General features: G+C 36.6%; 1 protein-coding gene and 1 long non-coding RNA gene across 16 annotated transcripts in view; one reads left to right on the top strand and one right to left on the bottom strand.

The window, feature by feature from the left end:
- Nucleotides 1–7,533, top strand: part of LOC123839430 (uncharacterized) — a 157,852-nt gene extending 150,319 nt beyond the window's left edge. Inside the window, exons 5-6 of one of the 2 annotated variants that reach the window (XR_006789635.3) lie at nt 2,026–2,148; nt 6,070–7,533. This is a non-coding gene — a long non-coding RNA (uncharacterized LOC123839430). The remainder of the gene's footprint in view (nt 1–2,025; nt 2,149–6,069) is intronic. The other variant, XR_008505626.2, reaches the window with a different exon arrangement.
- Nucleotides 1–24,479, bottom strand: part of LOC123839428 (uncharacterized) — a 280,569-nt gene that overhangs the window by 97,723 nt on the left and 158,367 nt on the right. The window contains exon 4 of one of the 14 annotated variants that reach the window (XM_064586486.1): nt 5,958–6,142. The exons of the other annotated variants lie outside the window; for them this stretch is intronic. Coding sequence (XP_064442556.1) covers nt 6,064–6,142 — 79 coding nt within the window. The 3' untranslated portion in view covers nt 5,958–6,063. Of the gene's footprint in view, nt 1–5,957; nt 6,143–24,479 lie in introns of those variants that run through there. 14 annotated transcript variants of the gene reach the window in all.

Here is a 24,479-nt window from a genome sequence, read left to right as displayed (position 1 = left end):
AGCATTAAATAGGGTGGTCAGTACAGACCTCAGAGAGAAAGGTGAATTTTAAACAAAAGCTTAAAGAAGGTAAGGATATTATCCAGGAGATGAACTGTGGGTGTGATGTTGACAGAGGAGATAGGTAAACCAAGGGCCCAAGATGAGAATGTGAAGCTGTATCTGTTGAACAAGGAACCCAGTATGACTGGAATGACATAATCAAGAGGGAAATAAAGAAGTGAGGTAAAAAATAACAGAGATGAGATCATGGAGGGCCTTCTGGAATATGTAGTGACGTGGGCTTTTAGTCTGGATGAAATGAGGGCTTTCAGTGTCTTCTGAGGAACACACTATGCTTTACTCAAACAGGATTAAACTTGCTGCTATTTGTTCTCAGCAGAAAGTAGTGAGACATGTTTAGAGAGACTATTGCAATCATCTAGGAGGGATACCAGCATGGCATTAGTAGAGAAGGTAGGAAGAGGTCATAGGCTGGATATATTTTCAAATCTGAGACAACAGATTTGATAATGAAGTAGGTGTATGCTTTGAGAGAGAGTAATGAAAGAGGACACCATGGCTGGGGTCTGAATGATTAGTAGGATGGTATGTCCATTACCAGAGCTGTGAAAGGTTATAGGGGAAACAAGCAAACTCCAGGAGGAAACATAAAGAATTGGGTTTGTGCATGTTAACCGTGAGATGCCCATTAGATATCCCAGTGGCTATGCAGAAATGCACAAGGAAGTTCAGGGAGGAGGGCTTATCTGGAAACCTACATTTAGCGTTCTTCGACTTAAACTTGGAGTTCACCAGTGAACTGATAGTATAAAAGCCATGAAGAATAGATAAGATCACCTAAAGGAATGAGGGTAGATAGAAAGGGGAGTCCAAGGACTGAAGCATGGGACCATCCAGCATTTAGAGATAAATACGTGAGCTCTGTGTCTCAAGCCGTAGGTACTCAAACATTCCAGACACACCAGGTCCATTTAGAACACTGTGCTTTGACTTACATTCACCCCTTCAATCTGACTCATAAAATCATCTCTCAGAAACCCTTTTGTCCTCCAGGACCCACCTATATATCTCAAAAGACATTTCTCTAATTGTGCTCATCCTCTGTGATTGCAGAACACTTGTCATATTTTGCCCTGCATTACAGTGTGTACACCTGCCCCCTTTAGCCGATTGGGAGCAACCCTAACATTCCCATTACCACTGTTTATGAAAATGACATCAGTGAGTGTTTCGTATGTGCCAGCAATGCTCTTAAGCTCATTTTAAACATAATCTCCTTAAATTCCTCAACTTATCTACTCTTATTTTACAGAAGACAAAACTGAGACTCAAAAACTAAGATAAATTGCTCAAGGACTCCTAGCTAGAAAGCAGCAAAGCAGAATTTCAGTATCAAGTCTCAACTACTCTAAAGACTTTGACCACTGCCTGGCCCACCTTCATGTTATTCATTTTATAATTTTCTGGACTTGGTAAATATTTTATAAAAGTCGCTGGATAAATAGACGAATGAGTTCTTGAATTAATGGCTCTGCTTTCCTTTTGGCAGCCATAATAAAACCTTGACTAACAGAAATTAATTTTGTACATCTTTCTATTAAATTAGGATTTTTAATTTTCTTGTTATAGTCTACTTTTAATAAAACATGGCCAATCACAAAACATTTTGCTTTAGTTTTTCAATCAGAATAAATTCCTGAAACATTTCCTTGAGGTGAGTGCAAAATTATCTCTGTTCCCCATACCTCAGACTACACCTTGGGTAATATTCTTTCTTGAGACATTATGATTGACATTATGACCACAGGATCCCATAATCTCAAACTTTCAAGGAAAGATATCTATCATATTCCCCAGGCAATTCACCTGGGAACACTTTTTAAAATATTTTAGAGTTATTTTTGGCAACATGAATCAAAGTCTTTTTTAATTAAATCTTAAGCTAATTAGAAACCCAAATCATAGAATGTCTTCTTTGCCAAATGTAACAAGATGTGAACGGTATCCCATCTTCATCCGCAGACTTTGCAGTGCGATCTGGCTGAATTCTCCTTGCACCCATTTGCATCTGTGTGCTTGAGGGCTTTATTCCTGGATCTAAGAAGGCTATTCTGTGCACTCGTGGCAGTCCAGAAATATTAGGAGGTAACACGCCACCCCACTGCCTCCATTCCACCCCTCCAGCCCCATGTCTATCCAATAACTCTTGCGTGCGGTGCCTCTAAGGAGGTGGTATATAAATACCTCAGCTCTCTCACTCTAGGATAGGATTATTCTGAGGTCTGTGTCTCCCACTATATTCTAGAAGGTCCTCTGCAGGGTCAAGTGCCAGCCACACACTGAGGTAGCTGGCTAATAAAGCACTCCTTGGTGCTTGACTTCACTTCCCTCAATCTCTTTCCTGCCACCTTCAAAATAAACTGCTTGCCCTCACATCCTTATCTCAGGGTTGGCTTCTGGGGAAACCCAAAATATGACATAAGAATTCTGATTATCTGATTTTTTACTGATAGAGCCTCCTGGACCGAGAGAAGGAAAGCAACAGCATACATTTTTCCTTCTTTGGTGCTCTTGTTTTCAGCCCCAAATGTGCCATATTTAACTGCCCTTATACATGATTTTAATAGAGAAATTGAGGGAGTTAATATCTCATGTAAATCCGTTATTGTAGAATACTGATGCAACATGTGACTATTTAATAGGTTGCCTATGCTAGCCATTGATTCATATGAACAAGAAGCCATTTGAGTACATGGGGCTGAATCTCACAGAAATAGCACTGTGTCCACATCTATGAAGAACAAGACAGCAATGAGGACATTTCAGACTCTAGGGAGTGATAAAAGTATGACACTATATAAGCTATCCAAATCTGTAAAGCCATGTGTTAATGTTCACTTTCTAGATGATAAACTATTAGACAAATATAGGAGAGTGTTATTAATCAATGTTGATTGACACATACATACTATCGTAAGAAATAACCTAAAATCAATTTCTTTCCAAAGTTTTAAAAAATTGTTTTCCTCATCATATACTAATTTCTGGATCACCAAATTTTATCAGGGCTGCTTGTATCTACGAAACTACACCAACATTTAATTTACCTCAAAGCTGACTTATAAAAAGACTTATCTTCTGGGGCACCTGGGTGGCTCAGTCATTAAGTGTCTGCCTTCGGCTCAGGTCATGATTCCAGAGTCCTGGGATCGAGCCCCACATCGGAATCCCTGCTCGGCAGGAAGCCTGCTACTCCCACTCCCCCTGCTTGTGTTCCTGCTCTCGCTATCTCTCTCTGTCAAATAAATAAATAAGATCTTAAAAAAAAAAAAAAGACTATCTTCTGCTTTATTTTCAACTAAATATTTATATTTTACTTAAAAAGTCAATGAAATGCCTAGTGAAATCTTTAGTGTGACTGATAAGTCTTTGATGTAACAGGTCTTAAAATAATTTTCCTCTTAGGGGTCCTTTCTAAAGCCGAGATTAAATTCAAAGTGGGTGTTTTTTTTTTTTCAACAGCAGAGAATGTGAAATGTGTCCTTCACATGTGTACTAGAAACATCCTTTGATTTTAAATAAATTATCAGAGAAAACTTGTAGCTCTAAAATTTAGCACTTTCTGGAAAACCAAATCCTTTTCTGTATGATGCAATTTAGTTTCAAAATTTATTTTAAGGACTAGAAATTCTCCACCACTAATTGGTGCATCTGACATAATGTATGTTTTTAGATATAGGGTAAACAATTTACTTTAGTATCAAGGAGACATCAGTTAAGATTTTATTAGAATTCTAAAAATGAATAATAAGCCCAGCCCCATGCTTGTTATAATAGCTAAAATAAACTTGCAGCTTACACTATGGTGATTTAGCTAAGCTCCTCTTTCATTCCATCAAACTGCATGGGGCAACAGCTGGGCTTTTTTTCGACACCCTTGGTATGTTTACTGCAGCCCAGTAACTGTGTAACTTTGTCCCAGGGCTGGACTGTTGCTAGGGCTTGGACCACACCTTCCTCCTGCTTACCTAAAGCCCATTGGTCATGGTTTCATAATCAGGCAGTTTGCACGGTGTCAACATAGGGGCATTGGCAAAAATATACTCTGTGTTTCTACAGGTGTTACATTTTTTGCTCCCCTAGTGACTAGTAATCATTCAATTGGACTAAAATGATATATTTTAAAAAACAATGTCCTGGCATTGCTGAGAACATGCATATAAGGCCATGAAGGTCTACATAGCAAGATTGCACAATAACCCATTAAAATAAACATTTGCAAGCACAGATAGCTGGACTGAAATCCTGCTCTGATACAAATAACATCTGGACAACTTTTGTTTGCATCTTCCAGCATAAAACACCCTTGAGAAAAAATAGAAGGCAAGCTAAAAGACAAAGGACCACTAAAGGTTTTATTATGCTATGGGTGTGGTGCCATAAATTTGAGGGGTTTCGGGCCAGAGTTGCCAAACCTGAATTTAAACAGCATGTTGTTTTTAAAAGTTGTAACACTGGTGAGGAACAATTCAGTTTTCTTACATAATTAATCCAGTGTGAAATAGAGTGACTGGAAAACATCCAGTGGTTTAAAAATAACTCAATTATTTATAAGTTCCACAGTGCTATAGGATTCCACACCAAGGAAAGGAAAGGCAGCTTGGTACCAAGTGCGTCTTTCTTATTCAGCAAGCACTTTAGGAGGTCGACATAAACAATCCAGCCTTAAAAGACGACGCCGAGAGGCAAAGAAACTGAGGTTTCCTTGGACTGTGGATCAGGATGATGGGCAGGAAAATGTTTCTTTCTCTGATATGTATATATTGTTAATATATATTAGTATGATTTACTAATACCAAAAGTACTGAGCCCTGTGAATGAAGTGGGGTTAGACGGGTGCAGGGACAGAGGAAGAGGAGAGGGGATCTGGAAAAGAAAGAAAAATGAGCATCTTTTATAAGATTTGCAGCATAGGCTATGAATCATATAAAACAGTGAATGGACTTTAATTTCTAATGTTGTTCTTTGATGTGAAGCAAAAATAATTACAAGCTGAAAGATACTACCAAGTATGATATTCAATATAAAGATAAAGAAATTAGCCATAAATAAATCCTTATATAAAATCTCGCTCTGAGGGCGGGCTAGCAGCTAGCAGCTATATATTTGTGTCAGCTACAGCTGGCCGCTAAACAAAGGGAATGAAAGTTTGCTTAAGTAATATTAAAATCTTGCAAAATATTTCACAGTTGTCTCATGCATTTTTTTTCTCTTTTCTCTACATAAAGGGGGCATGTGAAAGATGGTAAGAGTCTCAAAGGGCCAGGCCCAGAGTTAGAAAGATTAAACTCAAAGATGTGTCTTTAAAGTGTCAGGTGAACTTTACTAAATAAATTCGATTGAGCTTAATTTCATTGTTTCTTCAAGCTAGAGTACAGAGTTAAGAAAAAAAAAATATGAAAGCAGGCTTTCATTTTTTCAGCCACTTTGTAAGCTTTCACTATGGATCTTGTGTGTTTCAGACAGTATGTATTTATTTGTTCTTTTAGCCTTAGAAACAAACAAAATATAAAACATAATTAAATCATTTATTTACTAGGCTGAACAAACAAAATTTTGATATAGTAATACTCATGACAAGGAAAGTAGATGTCATTTATTTAAATAAGGCGTTGAGAACAGAAATTATTTTTTTTTAAAAATCATATATTGTTTATTCATGGATATTACCTGATAAATTTCAGTAATTCTACTATAAGAGTATTTTTTTTTTTTCTTGAGAAGCTATAAGTGATAGTGGAAATATTGAAGGAAAGTAGTAAAGGGATTACAAGTCCAGGTGGTTGCAGTTATATCTAACTGCTGGTAAGTGTAGTTTGTTTTTGTGTGTGTGTGTGTTTGTTTTTTTTTACTTGTAATCATTGCACTAATAATTAGGAGATTACTACTAGAACAACTTTACAAAGTTTTTTATTAAGGGTCAATCCAATAGGCTCATGACTACCCCACTCCCTGACATGAAATTTCCATTGCTTTGACACTTTTTTTTCTTTTTTCTGTTTATAGTATCGAGTCAGTGGTTAGCTGAACATCGGCAATCTCCGCTTCTGTGTTTTTTGCTTCACTCCCTCTATCCAACCTGGAAAGACAAGCACATCAAGGTTTCTAGGCTGTCACTGACTACTCAATGCAACAAAATTCTTCTGAAATGAATTAGAACAATTCCTATTGATGAGCTCAGTGCATTGTTTGCATATGAAAAAAGAATGCTGAATACTGTCTGCTCTGAGTGGTATCTCCATGTGTGAAGGGAACTATTCATTAGCTTATTTCATTTACTCATTTACTTAAGGCCTACCTTGCAACAGTTCTGTTAGATACGACGATAGAGATACAGTATGTTGTTCCTGGAGGTGATAGTCAATGCTATGTATTAAATCTTAATATAAAAGTGTATGACTAGGAGAAGATTTGACTCTTCCTAAGAGAGTTGAGAACGGCTTCAAGGAAGTTAAGACATTTGATTTGATGTGGATCATGAAGGAGGAACAAGAGTACAGTTGGCAAGTAAGAGATAAAAATGTCTGGGTAGAAAAAAGATCATAAGAGGGAAGAGGCATAAACCTGCATGTTTCAGGAAAGGTCACTCTTTGGTGCAACTGAAGAATAAGGTGCAAGGAGGGATGGGGTATCAGATGCCCCCGGAGAGGGAAGTCAGAATCAGATTATGAAAGGGGCCACAGGTAGAGAAAAGATCATAAGAGGGAAGAGGCATAAAACTGCCTGTTTCAGGAAAGGTCACTCTTTGGTGCAACTGAAGAATAAGGTGCAAGGAGGGATGGGGTATCAGATGCCCCCAGAGAGGGAAGTCAGAATCAGATTATGAAAGGGGCCACAGGTAGAAAAAAGATCATAAGAGGGAAGAGGCATAAAACTGCCTGTTTCAGGAAAGGTCACTCTTTGGTGCAACTGAAGAATAAGGTGCAAGGAGGGATGGGGTATCAGATGCTCCCGGAGAGGGAAGTCGGAATCAGATTATGAAAGGGGCCACAGGTAGAGAAAAGATCATAAGAGGGAAGAGGCATAAACCTGCATGTTTCAGGAAAGGTCACTCTTTGGTGCAACTGAAGAATAAGGTGCAAGGAGGGATGGGGTATCAGATGCTCCCGGAGAGGGAAGTCGGAATCAGATTATGAAAGGGGCCACTGTATGCCAAGGAGTTTATTGTTTGGGCAATATAAAGGAATGGAAGATTTACATAGAGTGTGAAATAATTGGCTAAAATAGGTAAGTAAAAGTTGCTCATTAGTCTTTTTTTTTTTATTTTATTTTCTTATGTTAATCACCACACATTACATCATTAGTTTTTGATGTAGTGTTCCATGATTCATTGTTTGCGTGTAACACCCAGTGCTCCATGCAGTACGTGCCCTCTTTAATACCCATCACCGGGCTAACCCATCCCCCCACCCCCCTCCCCTCTAGAACCCTCAGTTTGTTTCTCAGAGTCCATAGTCTCTCATGGTTCATCTCTCCCTCCGATTTCCCGCCCTTCATTTTTCCCTTCCTACTATCTTTTTTTTTTTTTTAACATATAATGTATTATTTGTTTCAGAGGTACAGGTCTGTGATTCAACAGTCTTACACAATTCACAGCACATACCCTCCCCAATGTCTATCATCATAGCACATACCCTCCCCAATGTCTATCACCCAGCCACCCTATCCCTACTCATTAGTCTTGAAGAGAATAGGCTGCTACATGCTGTTATAGTGAGTCATAGAGTCCATCTTGACACATGACACAAAGAGTAACCTCAGAGAGGTTACTCTATTTTATCCTGGTTATCATTCTCAGACACTTATACAATGATATATATCATCCTGATATATAAACACTATGTCTCTCTCCTGTTTATGATTTACCAACATAGCATTCCTTCTCTACCAAAGAAAAAGTGACTTTAATCCCTTTTCCCTCCCCCACAAACACAAAAATGAGAAAAGTCTTGAAGTAAACTAAAGTTTCAACCTGCGGAGACAAGAGCTATATCCACATGAAGAAAGTAAAATGGAGAATTAGGCACTGATCCAGGTAACCAACCCCCGTTTATCCATCATTACCCCCAAAATTCTCTTGCCTAATTTATCTCTATAGGTTGCAGAAAATAACGCTTCTCCAAAAGATCCTTCCTTCACTTTTCATTTTGTGTTACATAGCTACACACTTACTGAGTTTATATGAATAAACTTTCTAGCACTTTACAGGAGAAACACTGTTTAAAAAAAAAAAAAAAAAGTGTTGGAAAGAACAAAAATTATTCCAAGATGAAATACTAGCATTATGACCCACACAGACCACCTGGAATTCTTTAAACCATAATACTCAGTAACAATTCCTCTCATGCAATGTAGCTTGTACGTCCTAATTTCTCAAGAGATATTTACTTGGACACTAGCTCTTTGTTTTCAACAGTTTTCCTGCCTTTGCAAATTAATCCCCACCTGTAGACAAATGCTTCCACTTATGAAATCACAACAGTTGTTTAAGTCATGGGATTAAGAATAATGGAAAACATTATGTAATTTTGGAATGTGGGAAGAGGAAGAAAATATTTTAAATGAGCAGGACAATTTTCTTATTTAGCTATATCTTTAAAGATAAAATAATAGAGAAAAGTTAAGTGGATGTTCCTGGAATGAGGAGAATAAAGCTGTGGCTATGTTACTTTAAAGAAAAAGCAAATGGTAAACTAATCAGTACAGATCTTCAGTGGCCTTTATACTCACCTAACCCACTAATTAATTCTATAGATGGTAACCTTAGTATCCCTAAGTATAAGGCTAAAATAACTGAGATAATTACTGGATTTGGTTCTGCTAAGCCATTATGGGATGTTTGGAATCACACCAACTTATCCAGTACAAAAAGAGCAGAGTCACATGAAAAACTGTCACTGCATTCAAATTAGAATTACTTTAGCCAAATTAAATTATTCTGAACCCTAAATAATTATTATTACAAATTATAGATTTTATCTACAGTTAGCCGGTCAACTTAGTAATTGCCAGTTCTCCCAGGTCTTCATGTTGTGAAAATCCAGATGAACCATCAACTGCTCTTCTCTATGCTCTGTTTGAGATACAAAGGAGAAAGCCTTGGAACAATAAATAATGACTCAGTGGTGATCGTAAGCCTTCTACCTCTTACCTAGAAATAGTAACAGGGACCAGCTTTACTGTGATTGAAACAAAAAAATAGACAAATATAGGAAACAATGGTTTTCAAGACACTGAACATCAGATAATAGACAGTGATCCCTGAAAGATGGGGAAAAAATGAGGTGAGCCCTATAGTTGCCCTAGCTTACTGCCTTGAAAGTGTTTCCAAGACATGGTCCAGGGAAGAGGAAGCCAGGCCAATCCAGCAAACTCCTTGCATTGAGGGGATGAGGGTGAGAGTCTGGAGAGAAAAGGTGGCTAAAATCTGTAGGATAGAATATCAAAGAGGAGCAAGATACAGAGAGAGAACTCCAGATACACACAGAGGGTTATCCTCTAATATTCAGCTGAGTATTGACCATTAAAGACACTACCTAAGGCTGGGGAGAGAAGGACCCAAAAGGATTAGAGGTAACAGTTTCTGCTGGTCACTCAGAGCTAGGAATAATGCTCATCCCTTCCAACCAACATGGAAAACTTCATAATAAATACAGCCTTGAATGGAATACTCAGAAAAGCATCTTGCCTGAGTGGTAGGGAATAATTAGTCCTAGACTATGTACTGTTCCAGTCTCAACTGATGAATTTTAAAAGGAAGAGCCAAAAGAATCAAACTATTTTCATATAATTTAACTGTGTTCCAGAATAAAGCTCTAGAATATTTATAGAACACAAACATATTGGACACTCAAATAAAATTCATCATGCCTGGCATCCAATCAACTATTTCTAAGCATGCAAAGAAGTGGGAAAATGTGGCCTTGGATTAGGAGAAAAATCATACAAAACAACCCAGAACTTCCACAGATGTTAGAATTAGCAGATAAAGATGCTAAGATAGTTTTTTAAATATATGGTAAGGAAAGAGATGGAAAAATATATGACAAATAAAAAACAAAATCAAACTCCTAAAGATTAAAACTATATCAGAGATGAAACTGCACTACATGGTGAGTGCTGTGAATTGTGTAAGACTGATGAATCACAGACCTATACCTCTGAAACAAATAATACATGTTAAAAAAAAAAGAGAGAAAGAGAGAGAGAAGATAGTAGGAAGGGAAAAATGAAGGGGGGAAAATCAGAGGGAGAGATGAACCATGAGAGGCTATGGACTCTGAGAAACAAACTGAGGGATCTAGAGGGGAGGGGGTGGGGGGATGGGTTAGCCTGGTGATGGGTATTAAAGAGGGCACGTATTGAATGGAACACTGGGTGTTATATGCAAACAATGAATCATGGAACACTACATCAAAAACCAATGATGTAATGTATGGTGATTAACATAACACAATAAAATAAAATTTAAAAAAATAAAGTGAGATGAACCTGGAAAAAAAAAAAAGAAACTGCACTACATAGAATTAACAGCAGATAAGACATTTCAGAAGAAAAATATTAGTGAACTTGTAGTAAACACAGCAATAACAAAAATCCAAAATGAAATATATGGGGAAGAATATTTATTTAAAAAAATGAACAGAAAATTAGCTGGGGAGACATTTTAAATGTCCCAATGTGTGTATAATTGGAGTCTGTGAAGCTATTGAGAGAGATGGTGGACAGAAAAATACTTTGGAGAGATGATGACTGAAAATGTTCCAAAACTGATGAGAACTGTAACCTACAGATCCAAGAAGCTCAACAAACTCTAAGCACAAGAAACAAAGGAAAACATACCAGGTCACATTATAAACACATTGTTCAAAACCAGGGATAAAGAGAAAATCTGAAAAGCATCCAGAAAGAAAAAAGATGTTACATACAGAGAAATAAGGATAAGGATGTGGCAGATTTCTTACCAAAAACAATGATAGCAGGAAGACAGCACAGTGAAATCTTTAAAGTACCGAATGAATAAATCTGTCAAATTAGAATGCTACATTCAGTATGAAAATATCTTTAAAAACAAAACTTAACTAAAAAAATTTACATGTATACAAAAGCTGAAGGAATTCATTATTTTATTTATTTGTTTTTTACTTAAATTCAATTAACATATATTATTAGTTTCAGTTGTAGAGTTCAGTGATTTCATCAGTCTTACTTAATACCCAGTGTTCATTATATCATATGCCCTCCTTAATGTCCATCACCCAGTTACCCCATCCCCCACCCAATTCCCCTCCAGCAACCCTCAGTTTCCTATGATTAAGAGCCTCTTATGGTTTGTCTCCCTGATTTCAACTTGTTTTATTATTCCCTCCCTTCCCCTATGATTCTCTGTTTTGTTTCTTAAATTCCACATATGAGTGAGATCATATGATAATTGTCTTTCTCTGCTTGATTTATTTCACTTAGCATCCATTATTGACAGGTCTGAATTATAAGAAATGTTAAAGGAATTCACTCAGGTTTAATAATGGTAGATGAAATCCCGTATCTATACAAAGAAATAAGAATAATGGCAAAGATGACTATAAGGATATATATATATATTTTTTTAGTATTTCCCTTTAAAACAGAATGTACTTGTTGAAAACTACATCTAATTGAATTTAAAAAAAATAAAATAGGATGTACTTTGGGGTACCTGGGTGGCTCAGTTGGTTAAGGTTCTGCCTTCAGCTCAGGTCATAATCCCAGGACCTTGGGATCGAGACCCACCTTGGGCTCAGTGGGGAGCCTGCTTCTTCCTCTGTCCCTCCCCCTGCTTGTGCTCTCTCTCTCTTTCTCTTGCTCTTGTGCTCTGTCTCAAATAAATAAAAATAAAATCTTAAAAAAATGGAATGTGCTTTTTGAACAAAAATAGTAAAAAATGTGGGCTTTATAACATATATATAAATAAAATTTAAAACAACAGACTATGTGTAGGAGAAGAGTAATAGAAGTATACTATGGTAAGGTTCTTAGAAGTTAAAGACATAAGGCAATTATCTAAGCCATAAGGCAATTATTAAAATAATGAAGCAAAGAGTCATAGTTAATAACCTAAAAAAGGACATAAAATGGAATATAAAATATACTCAATCAGATAGGAGACAAAAAAAAAAAAACAGAAGAGAACAACATACAGAATATAGAGAAAACAAAGAGCAGATGATGAACTGTAACTTGATAATGGTAATAATTACATTAAACAGAAATAATCTAAAAATCCCAATTAAAAGCTAGAGATAATCAGAGTGGGCCAAAAAAACAAGATATAACTATAAACTGCCTACAAGAAATACACATTAAATATCAAGACAAAGATAGTTTAAAATTAAAAGGATGAAAGATTTACCATACTAACACTAATCAAAGGAATATAGAATCCCTAATATTTATTTTGTACTTATATAAAATATTTATATTTATTTCAGAGTAAATATTACTAAATATTAAATATTTATTTTCAGAGTAAGTTGTTTTCTGAGAAAAGAACATAACCAAGGAAACTAAGATCATTTCATAATCACATCAATTCAACAAAAGGACATGACAATATTAAACTATGATGTTTCTAATATCAAAGCTTCAAAATAAATGAATCCAAAACTGATAGAATCACAGGAAAAATAAGTAAATCTACCATTATTGTCAGAGATTTCAATACCTCTCCTTCAATAACTGATAGAACAAATAGAAATCAGTAACAATACAAAACTAAAAAATACTATCAACCAATTGGATGTTGTTAACATTTATAGAACACTCTGGCCAACAACAGTAGAATATACATTTTTTCTCAAATACACAGGGAACATTCATTAAGATCACCTATATGTTGGTCCAGAAAACAAGTCTCAATTTAAAAGTCAAAGTAAGCATGCCCTCTGGCTATAATAAAATTAAATTAGAAATCAACTACAAAATGATCTCTAGAAATACTACAAATATTTCAAAATTATATAACACATTTCTAAGAAATCCACTAGCCAAAAAAAAAAAAATCAAAAGGGAAACAAGAAAGTAGTTTGAACTTAATTAAAATGGAAACACAACATATCAAAGTGTGTGGAATGCTGCTAAAGCAGTACAAAACAGTATTTACCAGGGAAAATTACAGCACTAAATAATCAGAAATAATAAAAAAGATCTCAAATGAATGACTTGCTCTTCAAAAACTAGTAAGAAAGGCACAGATTTAATCTAAGGTAATCAGAAAAAGGAAATAATAAACATCAGATCAGTCATTTATGCAATAAAAAGCAGAAAAACAATAGAAAAATTCCGTGAAACTAAAAGCTCGTTCTTAGAGAAGAGTCAATAAAATTGGTGAACATTCAGCAAGACTTCTCAGGAGAGAAGAGAAAAGACATGTATCATCAATATCAGGAATGAAAAAAGCAGCTCACTACTGAGTCTATAAATATTTAAAGGATAATAAGAGGATATTATGAGAAATTCTGTGCCAATAAATTTGACAAGTTGGTGAAACGGGGAAGTTCCTTAAAAAAAACACAAACCATCAAAGCTTACTCAAATAGAAAGAGATTATATGAATATCCCTGTATCTTTGAAGTAAATTGACTTTTGCTTTAAAAACCTTCCAAAAATTTTCCATCCAAAATGGCTTCACTAATGATTCTATTAAACATTTAAGGAAAAAAAAAAAATAGTACCATTTGTATACAAATTCATTCAGAAATTCCAAGAAGAGAGAATACTGCCCCCCTCATTCTATGAGGCAAGCATTAACCTGGTATCAAAATGAGACAAAGTCATTACAAGAAAAGAAATCTACACATGCATATCCCTCATAGCATGCCTACAAAAATTCTCAGTGAAATATAAACAAGTCAACAGCAACAATATAGAAGCATGATCATAATGTATCACTACAAAGTGTAGTTTATCTAAGTAATCATGGCTTATTCAACTTTCAAAAATCAACTCATGTAATTCATCATTATATATTAATAAACTGTAAAAGGAAAACCATATCATTTTGATAGACATGTGCATGCATACACACACACACACACATACCACACACACACACACACAAATACACAGATCTGGCAAAATTAAACATTCATTCCTGATAAAAATTTCAGCAAACTAGGAATAGAAGGCAATGCCCAAAGACTGATGAAAGGCACCTAGGGAAAACCTATGGCTAACATCATATGCAGGATGAAAGACTGAGTGTTTTTCCCCTTTATCAGTAATAAGACAAGAATATTTGCTCTCACCACATCTATTCTACAACGTACTGGAGGTTTAGGCATTGTAATAGCTTTGAAAAAAAAGTCATTCAAATTAGAAACAAAGAACTAAAACTATCTTTGCTCTTAGGTGATAGGATCATCTATGTAGAAAATACCTAACCCACAAAATTCCTAATCTTAATGAGTTAATTGAACAAGACTATAACATATAATTCCAATATTAAAAAAGATCATATTCTATCAAAAATCTGAAATTGAAATTTAAAAAAATATTTACAGTAGCATAGAAATAGAAAATGCTTAAAAATAAGTCTGACAAACAATGTCCAACACCTGTGAACTGAAAACTACAAAATATTGTTGAAGTAAATTAAAGCAGGCATAAATGGATGGAAGAAATATACCATACTCATTGATTGGAATACAAAACATTGAGTTGGAATAACAACAAATATTGTTAAGATGTCAAACATCCCCAACTTTATCTATAGATTTAATATAATCTCTGGTAACATTCCAGTAGGATTTCTGGAGACATTAACAAGTTGTTAAAAAAAAATCATATGGAAATATAAAAAACCTAGAATAGCCAAAATCAACATTGTAAAAGAAGAACAAATTTCAAGACCAAGAGTACCTATTTCAAGACCACCACAATGTGGCAGCAATCAAGATAAATGGAAATGACATAAAGATAGACAAAGAGATCAGCAGAACAAAATAGGCCAGAAATAGATCCACAATATATGGACAGTTTATTTTTGACATAGGTGCAAAGACAATTCAGGGGAAAATGGTTAGTTTATTCAACAAATGGTGCTGGAAAAATTGGGTATTAATATGTGCAAAAAATTGAACTTCAGTCCTTATCTTGTAAAGTATATGAAAATTAAATTCAAATGGATCATGGGCCTAAATGTAAAATATAAAATTATAGAACTTCTAGAAGAAAATCTTTGCAACATTTGATTAGGCAAATACTCTTTAGGTATAAAACCAATAGCCTGATTCCAAAAGAAAAAACAAAACTGATCAACTGGCTATCATCAAAAGAAAAATCTTCTGCTCTTTAATAGACAGTGTTAAGATAATAAAATGACAAACTCCAGACTCAGAGAAAATATGCTAAATATATATCGGCTAGAGGACTTTTATTCTGAATACATAAATAACTCTTTAAACTCAGCAATAAGAAATGAAACAACCCAGTTAAAAATGGGCAAATGACTTGAATAGACACTTCACCAAAGAAGATAAACAGATGGCAAACATGCACATGAAAAGATGCTCAACATAATTAGTCATTAACAAAATGCAAATTAATCAATAGATTTTACTACACACTTATGAGACTGGGTAAAATTAAAGAAACTATACCAAGTAACGCTAAGGATTTAGAGGAACTGGAACTCTCTCATACACTACTGGTATGAATGTAAAATGGCACACCCCTTTGGAAAATAGTGTGGCAATTTCTTAAAAAGTTAAACATACACATACCACATTATCTAGCCATTCCACTCCTATTTATTTCCTCAAGTCAGGGGAAAGATGTCCATAGGAAGACTGGTACCTGAATATTCACAGCAGCTCTACCTGTAACAGCCCCAAACTGGAAACAATCTGAATACCCACCACAAGATAAATACATAAACAAATTATATCCACCCAATGGAATACTGCTCAGAGATTAAGAGGAATCAGTTACTGATAGTCACAACAACATGGTTTAATCTGAAAAAATTTCTGCTTACTGAAAAAAAGCCACACATAGAAGAATACATATTTTTGGATTATTTAAAACTCTAGAGAACTCAAACTAATTTCTAATAACAGAAAACAAATTAGTAGTTCCCTGGAGGGAGATGTGGAAGATGTTTAGTGATGTGAGGAAACTTTTTGGGGTGATGGATATGTTCTGTGTCTTGACTATATGCTGGTTTCACAGGTGGGAAACCTGTGTCAAAATACCTTTGTCAAAACTTATCAAATTGTATGTTTTAAATATATGTTTTTTTGGATGTGAATTATACTTCAATAAAACTGTTAGAAAGCAAAAATGGTGAACATAACTCTTTTTAAAATGCTTAATATTTAAATATGAACTGTCAATTTCTATAGACTTCCCTTCCAAGATTTACTGATAATCTTGCATGTTATGGCTACCTAAAACAAATACAGAAATTATGCCAAAGTCTTAGTTCTTCTGCCTAAGTAAATTATACTTAAATGAATTTGGAGCAGAGGGGTCATTATACTTCTTGAGTTTAGCCCCACTTATTCATACGTGCAATGTTTATACTGTGATGCTAACATACTGTGTTCATTTTGATCTATATTCCTTGAAGACAGGAGGGATCCCTCTGCTCAGAACAGAGATAGCCCAAATTTGATTGGGAGCCAAGTGGTATTGTGTGACCTAATTAAATGGTGGGTATTTCATGAGCTTAGTCTTTCACATCTGGCTGTTATTAGATAGCCCTACTTGGCTACCCCACAAAGCAGCATTTGATCTAAGGGCCAACTCTGCCCCACAATTTGCTAAAGTCTCTCACACTGACTAAATCCACAGGGAGAGGTCAGGCCAAAGAAACCACGAAACAAAGTAGGCAATATCTCTGCAAAAGGATATCTTCTATTTCTATTTCTGTTTGGTTTTTAAGTGCATTTTGCCTTGACTAACTTCAAATATTGATTGTTAGAAAGTGGACTGGAAATGTAATGATTGACTGATCACAATGTATTACATACAATGAATTTTGAATACCACAGAACTAATTGAATAAATGAACGGAAATATTAATATTGAATTAATAGGAATGATCAGAGTGAATTAAGCACAGCAGGCCAAATTCTGCCCTTGGATATGCATGCACAATTTCCATTGACTTCAATGGGGGTTTTCTTGTGTGTATCCAAGGGCAGAATCCAGCTTAATGAATTTTTTAATTGTTTTTAAATGGTGAATGAATTGGTTAAAGTGCAAAGCACCAGAGATGATTCTGAACATATTGCATATATTCCTGTGTTTTTTATTTGTATGCCCAAAATACATGCATACAATCTTATACCTACGATTCACCACAAAAGTCAAATTTTAAAGTTGGAAAAATATTATAAGAAATAAAATCATTGCTGTTACATGTTCTTCGTAAAAGGCTAATGCATTCACGTTGCTGAAGACTTCTCTTTCTGTATATTAAAATGAAAACACTTTATTAATGAACCACTAAAAGATATCTGAAACTTTGGTGACCAGCAACTCATCTATATCCTTTCAAGCATGAGCACCAGTAGATCAAGGTGCTTCCTCCACTACAGCACATCATCTTATGTTAGAAGGTCTTTTGTCAATGATTATCAATGCCTATGCTTATTATTGATCTTGAACAACTGTCACGTCAGTTTAGTTTTTAAAACTTTAGAAAGAAATTTTACTACCAAAGCCCTCCTAGATTGGGTCCATGATAGAATCTAAAATATGTAGCTCCCCTAATAAATTCAGTCATTTAGATAGACCAATTCTGCTTTATGTCGCCATGCCCACTGGCCTGAGACAAAGTAGTATAGGAGAAAATGAAGATTTTCTTAGATGGATGATTTTAAGCTTCTTTTCATATGTTTATTTGCCATCTATATATCATCATTGGTGAAGTGTCTGCTCAGATCCTTTGCTCATTTCTTTAATGGAGTTGTCCATTTTCTTATTACTGAGTTTTAAGACATTCTGGTATATTTTGAATAACAGTACTTTATGAGGTATGTCTACTGTAAATATTTTCTTCCAGTGTGTGGCTTGTCTTCTTGTTCTCTTGATAATGTATTTGACAAAGCAGAAGTTTTCAATTTTAATAAAGTCCAATTTATCAATCCTTTGTTTCATGATTGTACCTTTGATACTTAATCTAAAATGTCAATGTCAAACATAAGGTTTTATCTCCATTTTCTCCTCTATTATTTTGTAGGATTTTTATACTTTGGCATTTTACATTTAGGTGTGTGATCCATTTTGAGTTAATTTTGGTGAAGAGTTTAAGGTGAATGTCTAGATGTTGGTGATAATGGTGATTATGATTTATTTATTTTTGCATATGGATGTCCAGTTGTTCAGCACCATTTGTTGAAAAGACTATCCTTTCTCCATTGAATTTGCCTTTCCTCTAATGTCAGTTGACAGTATGGATTTCTTACTGTTTTCTTTATCTTTTTCCATTGATCTATATATCTATTATTTTGACAGTACCACATATTTCTGATTTGCTATAGCTTTATAGTATGTCTTGAAGTCAGATAGTGTGAATCTTCCAATTTTGTTCCTATCCTTCAACATTGTGTTGGCTATTTCGGGTCTTTGGCCTCCCCATATAAACTTTAGAATCACTTTGTCAGATCACTTTCTTTTCAAAGGACTTTCTTTTTATTCTGTTCTCTTTTTATGTTGGCTAAGAAATAAATTTACATATACAAATTCTAGAATTATCCTTTGTAGAAAAACCTGGTGAATAAGGTAACTCCTTGGAGAGACAGAATGACTACAACTTGATTTATGGGCCAGGGTAATTCTTAGGATTTTTCCATAATAAAACTTTTGCTGTTTTGAATATTAATTTTATACTAGTGATTATAATCTGTATAATTTAAAATTTGGGGAATAAAATTCTTGGACTCTGTTCTACAAAAGTTGTGGTCAAAAGAAGGGATTTGTAACAAACAGCAATGTAGTTAAAATTAGTATTATTTTAAATAAGCAATTTCTGAGATGCTGGATTTTTAAATTAGTTAAATGAATCACTCCACTTCTCTCAGCCTATGCAATCATATTTAAATGGATCATATTTAATGGGAATTAAGAGTACACTTATCTAATGAGCACTGAGTAACATACAGAATTGTTGAATCATTTTGTACACTTGAAACTAATATAACACTGTATGTTAATCATACCTGAATAGTAATAGAAAAAAGACCTGCCTCTTTTTTTAAAAAATTTTTATTGTTATGTTAATCCCCATACATTACATCATTAGTTTTAGATGTAATGTTCCATGATTCATTGTTTGTGCATAACACCCAGTGCTCCATGCAGAACGTGCCCTCCTCAATACCCATCACCAGGCTAACCCATCCTTCCACCCCCTTCCCCTCTAGAACCCTCAGTTTGTTTCTCAGAGTCCATCATCTCACATGGTTCCAAAGACCTGCCTCTTGAACAAAGGTGTTCTGAGGGTCTCAAATGAGACAAAGTAATGTAACTGAAATTACATTAAGAACTGTGAAATATGAGGGAGGGGGGAAAGATGGCGGAGGAGTAGGGGACCCTATTTCAACTGGTCCTGGAATCAGCTGGATATCTACCAGACCACTCTGAGCACCCATGAAACCAGCCTGAGATGTAAGAAGATCTGTATCTCTACAAGCAGAGTATCACAGGCGGTTGGTTTCGAGGTATGAAGCAGAGAGCCGTGATTCTGTGGGCAGATATTGGAGGATAAATGGCAGCAGGAGGGTGCCTGGCCATGGGGATCCTACACCACCAGTGAGTGACAGCCTCGCACGCTGGGGATGGGCACAGACTCGCAGACCGGTAGCATTGGGAAAGAACTTTAGGGCAGCCCCCAGGGTGGAGGACCAGACCAGCGGGGTCGCACGCACGTGAACCGCAGCCACTCAGACAGAAACCCGGAGCTACAGTTGCATGCACGCGAACCTCAGCCTCCCAGATGGAAACCCAGTGCGCCGGGGTCCTGCCGGTGAATTGCAACCCCCGAGGTAGAATCCCCGAGCCGTGGAGTCACGTGCGTGTGTGAACTGGGAGCGGCTGGTGGTTTTAGAAGCACAAAGGGCTTCTAAACGTCTCTACGTGCCCTGACCTGGAGGCAGGACTGGGAGCGCTGCTGAGGGGCGCACAACCCAGGACGCTGCAGTTTATAGCAGCACAGACAGAAATGGAGACGGTGTGGCCTGGAGAGCTCACTGCAGAACAGACTGCGGTCTCTCTGCTCTGAGGCAGAGGGTTGGAAATGGTCTCTTCTGCTCTAACTGGCAGAAGAGATGTGGAAAGCCACCAGGGAAAGGTGCCAGAGAACAAAAGCCCCAAAGACTGATTCCCACTGAGCCCATCCCCCGGAACAGGGGTGCAGGGCAACTCCGCCCAAACAGGGTTGCCTGAGTAACAGCGCGGCAGGCCCCTCCCACAGAAGACAGGCTGGGAAAACAAGAGGCCAGCAACCCTAAGGTCCAAAGAAAACAGGTGCATCTTGCTTGGGTTCTGGTCAATAATTTGGACTCTATACATTCCCTCAAACACCCATCAACAGAATGACTATGAGGAGGAGCCCCCAAAACAGAAAAGACTCAGAGATTATGACTTATGCTGCAGATTTACAAATGGATGCAGATATAACCAAGATGTCGGAGATGGAATTCAGGCTAGCAATTGTGAAGACAATGGCTAGAATGGAGAAATCAATTAATGGCAACATAGAGTCTCTAAGAGCAGAAATAAAAGGTGAGTTGGCAGAACTTAAAAATGCTATCCATGAGATCCAATCCAATCTAGATAATCTAACAGCTAGGGTAACTGAGACAGAAGAGAGAATAAGCGATCTGGAAGACAGTATAATAGATAAAAAGGGAAAAGAGGGAGGCCCGGGAAAAACAACTCAGAATCCATGAAAATAGAATCAGAGAAGTAAGTGACACCATGAGGTGTTCCAATGTCAGAATAATTGGAATCCCGGAGGGATTGGAGAGAGAGAGAGGGCTAGAAGATGTATTTGAGCAAATCGTAGCTGAGAACTTTCCTAACCTGGGGAATGAAACAAATATTCGAGTCCTAGAGGCAGAGAGGACCCCTTCTAAGATCAAGGAAAACAGGCCAACACCCCAGCATGTAGTAGTAAAACTTGCAAATCTTAGAACCAAGGAAACCATCTTAAGGGCAGTTAGGGGGAAGAGATTCCTTACGTACAGAGGGAGGAGCATCAGAATAACGTCAGACCTATCCACAGAGACCTGGCAAGCCAGAAAGGCCTGGCAAGACATATTCAGGGTACTAAATGAGAAGAACATGCAGCCAAGAATACTTTATCCGGCAAGGCTTTCATTTAGAATAGACGGAGAGATGCAGAGCTTCCACGACCGGCAGAAGTTAAAAGAATATGTGACCACTAAGCCGGCCCTGCAAGAAATATTAAGGGGGGTTCTATAAAAGGAGAAAGACCCCAAGAGTGATCTACAACAGAAATTTACAGGAACAATCTATAAAAACAACGTCTTCACAGGCAACATGATGGCAATTAATTCATATCTTTCAATAATCACTCTCAACGTGAATGGCCTAAACACTCCCATAAAACGGCACAGGGTTGCAGATTGGATAAAAAGACAGGACCCATCCATATGCTGTCTACAAGAGACTCATTTTGAACCTAAAGAGACATCCAGACTGAAAGTGAAGGGATGGAGATCCATCTTCCATGCCAGCGGACCTCAAAAGAAAGCTGGGGTAGCAATTCTTATATCAGACAAATTAGATTTTAAACTAAAGTCTGTAATAAGAGACACAGAAGGACACTATATCATTCTTAAAGGGTCTATCCAACAAGAAGATCTAACAATTGTAAATATCTATGCCCCCAACATGGGAGCAGCCATCTACATAAGCCACCTGTTAACCAAAATAAAGAGTCATATTGATAACAATACGTTAATTGTAGGAGACCTCAATACTCCACTCTCAGCAATGGACAGATCATCTAAGCAGAAAATCAACAAGGAAACAAGAGCTTTGAATGATTCATTGGACCAGATGGACCTCATAGATACTTACAGAACATTCCACCCTAAAACAACAGAATACTCATTCTTCTCAAGCGCACATGGAACTTTCTCCAGAATAGACCATATACTGGGTCACAAATCAGGTCTCAACCAATACCAAAAGACTGAGATTATTCCCTGCATATTCTCAGACCATAATGCTCTAAAACTGGAACCCAAACACAAGAAAAAATTTGGCAGAAATTCAAACACTTGGAAGCTAAAGACCACTCTGCTCAAGAATGTTTGGGTCAACCAAGAAATCAAAGAAGAACTTAAACAATTCATGGAAATCAATGAGAACGAAAACACATCGGTGCAAAACCTATGGGATACTGCAAAGGCGGTCCTAAGGGGGAAATACATAGCCATCCAAGCCTCACTCAAAAAAATAGAAAAGTCGGGCGCCTGGGTGGCTCAGTTGGTTAAGCGACTGCCTTTGGCTCAGGTCATGATCCTGGAGTCCCGGGATCGAGTCCCGCATCGGGCTCCCTGCTTGGCAGGGAGCCTGCTTCTCCCTCTGACCCTCCCACCTCTCGTGTGCTCTCTGTCTCTCTCATTCTCTCTGTCTCAAATAAATAAATAAAATCTTTAAAAAAAAAAAAAATAGAAAAGTCCCAAATTCGCCAACTAACTCTACACCTTAAAGAACTAGAGAAAAAGCAAAAAACGACGCCTAAGCCACGCATTAGAAGAGAAATAATTAAAATTAGAGCAGAGATCAATGAATTAGAAACCAGAAACACAGTAGATCAGATCAATGAAACTAGAAATTGGTTCTTTGAAAGAATTAATAAGATTGATAAACCACTGGCCAGACTTATCCAAAAGAAGAAAGAAAGGACCCAAATTAATAAAATTATGAATGAGGGCACCTGGGTGGCTCAGATGGTTAAGCATCTGCCTTCGGCTCAGGTCATGATCTCAGGGTCCTGGGATCGAGTCCCGCATCGGGCTCCCTGCTGCTTGGGAGCCTGCTTCTCCCTCTGCCTTTCTCTCTCGCTCTGTCTCTCATGAATAAAAAATAATATTAATTAATTAATTAATTAACTAACTAATTAATTAAAATTATGAATGAAAGGAAGAGATCACGACTAACAAGGAAATAGAAACAATTATTAAAAATTATTATGAACAACTATATGCCAATAAACTGAGCAATCTGGATCAAATGGAGGCCTTCCTGGAAACCTATAAGCTGCCAAGACTGAAACAGGAAGAAATTGACAACCTGAGAATAGGCCAATAACCAGTAATGAGATTGAAGCAGTGATAAAAAACCTCCCAGAAAACAAGAGTCCAGGGCCTGATGGATTCCCTGGGGAATTCTACCAAACATTCAAAGAAGAAATAATACCTATTCTACTGAAGCTGTTTCAAAAAATAGAAACAGAAGGAAAACTTCCAAACTCATTTTATGAGGCCAGCATTACCTTGATCCCCAAACCAGACAAAGACCCCATCAAAAAGGAGAATTTCAGACCGATATCCCTGATGAATATGGATTCCAAAATCTCAACAAAATCCTAGCTAATAGGATCCAACAATACATTAAAAGGATCATCCTCCACGACCAAGTGGGATTTATCCCCAGGATGCAAGTGTGGTTCAACATTCGCAAATCAATCAGTGTGATAGAACACATTAATAAGAGGAGGGAGAAGAACCGTATGGTCCTCTCAATTGATGCAGAAAAAGCATTTGACAAAATACAACATCCTTTCCTGATTAAAACTCTCCAGAGTACAGGGATAGAGGGAACATTCCTCAAGCTCATAAAATTCACCTATGAAAAACCCACAGTGAATATCATCCTCAATGGGGAAAAGCTGAGAGCCTTTCCCTTAAGATCAGGAACACATCAAGGGTACCCACTCTCACCACTGTTGTTCAACATAGTACTAGAAGTCCTAGCAACAGCAATCAGACAACAAAAAGAAATAAAAGGTATTCAAATTGGCAAAGAAGAAGTCAAACTCTCTCTTTTCGCAGACAACATGATACTTTATATGGAAAACCCCAAAGACCCCACCCACAAATTACTAGAACTCATCCAGCAATTCAGTAATGTGGCAGGATACAAAATCAATGCACAGAAATCAGTTGCTTTCTTATACACTAACAACGCAATTGTAGAAAGAGAAATTAAAGAAACAATTCCATTTACAATAGCACCAAAAACCATAAGATACCTCGGAATAAACCTAACCAAAGAGGTAAAGGATCTATACTCTAGGAACTACAAAACACTCATGAAAGAAATTGAAGAAGACACAAAACGATGGAAAAATATTCCATGCTCATGGATCGGAAGAATAAACATTGTTAAAATGTCTA

This window comes from Mirounga angustirostris, unplaced genomic scaffold (genome assembly GCF_029215605.1).
Source record: "Mirounga angustirostris isolate CCGP_5_RB_7025 unplaced genomic scaffold, mMirAng1.0.hap1 SCAF_3, whole genome shotgun sequence".
In the NCBI taxonomy this organism is placed as follows: Eukaryota; Metazoa; Chordata; class Mammalia; order Carnivora; family Phocidae; genus Mirounga; species Mirounga angustirostris.
The sequence above is the reverse complement of the archived record's forward strand: the minus strand, read 5'-3'. Positions and strand labels throughout refer to the sequence as shown.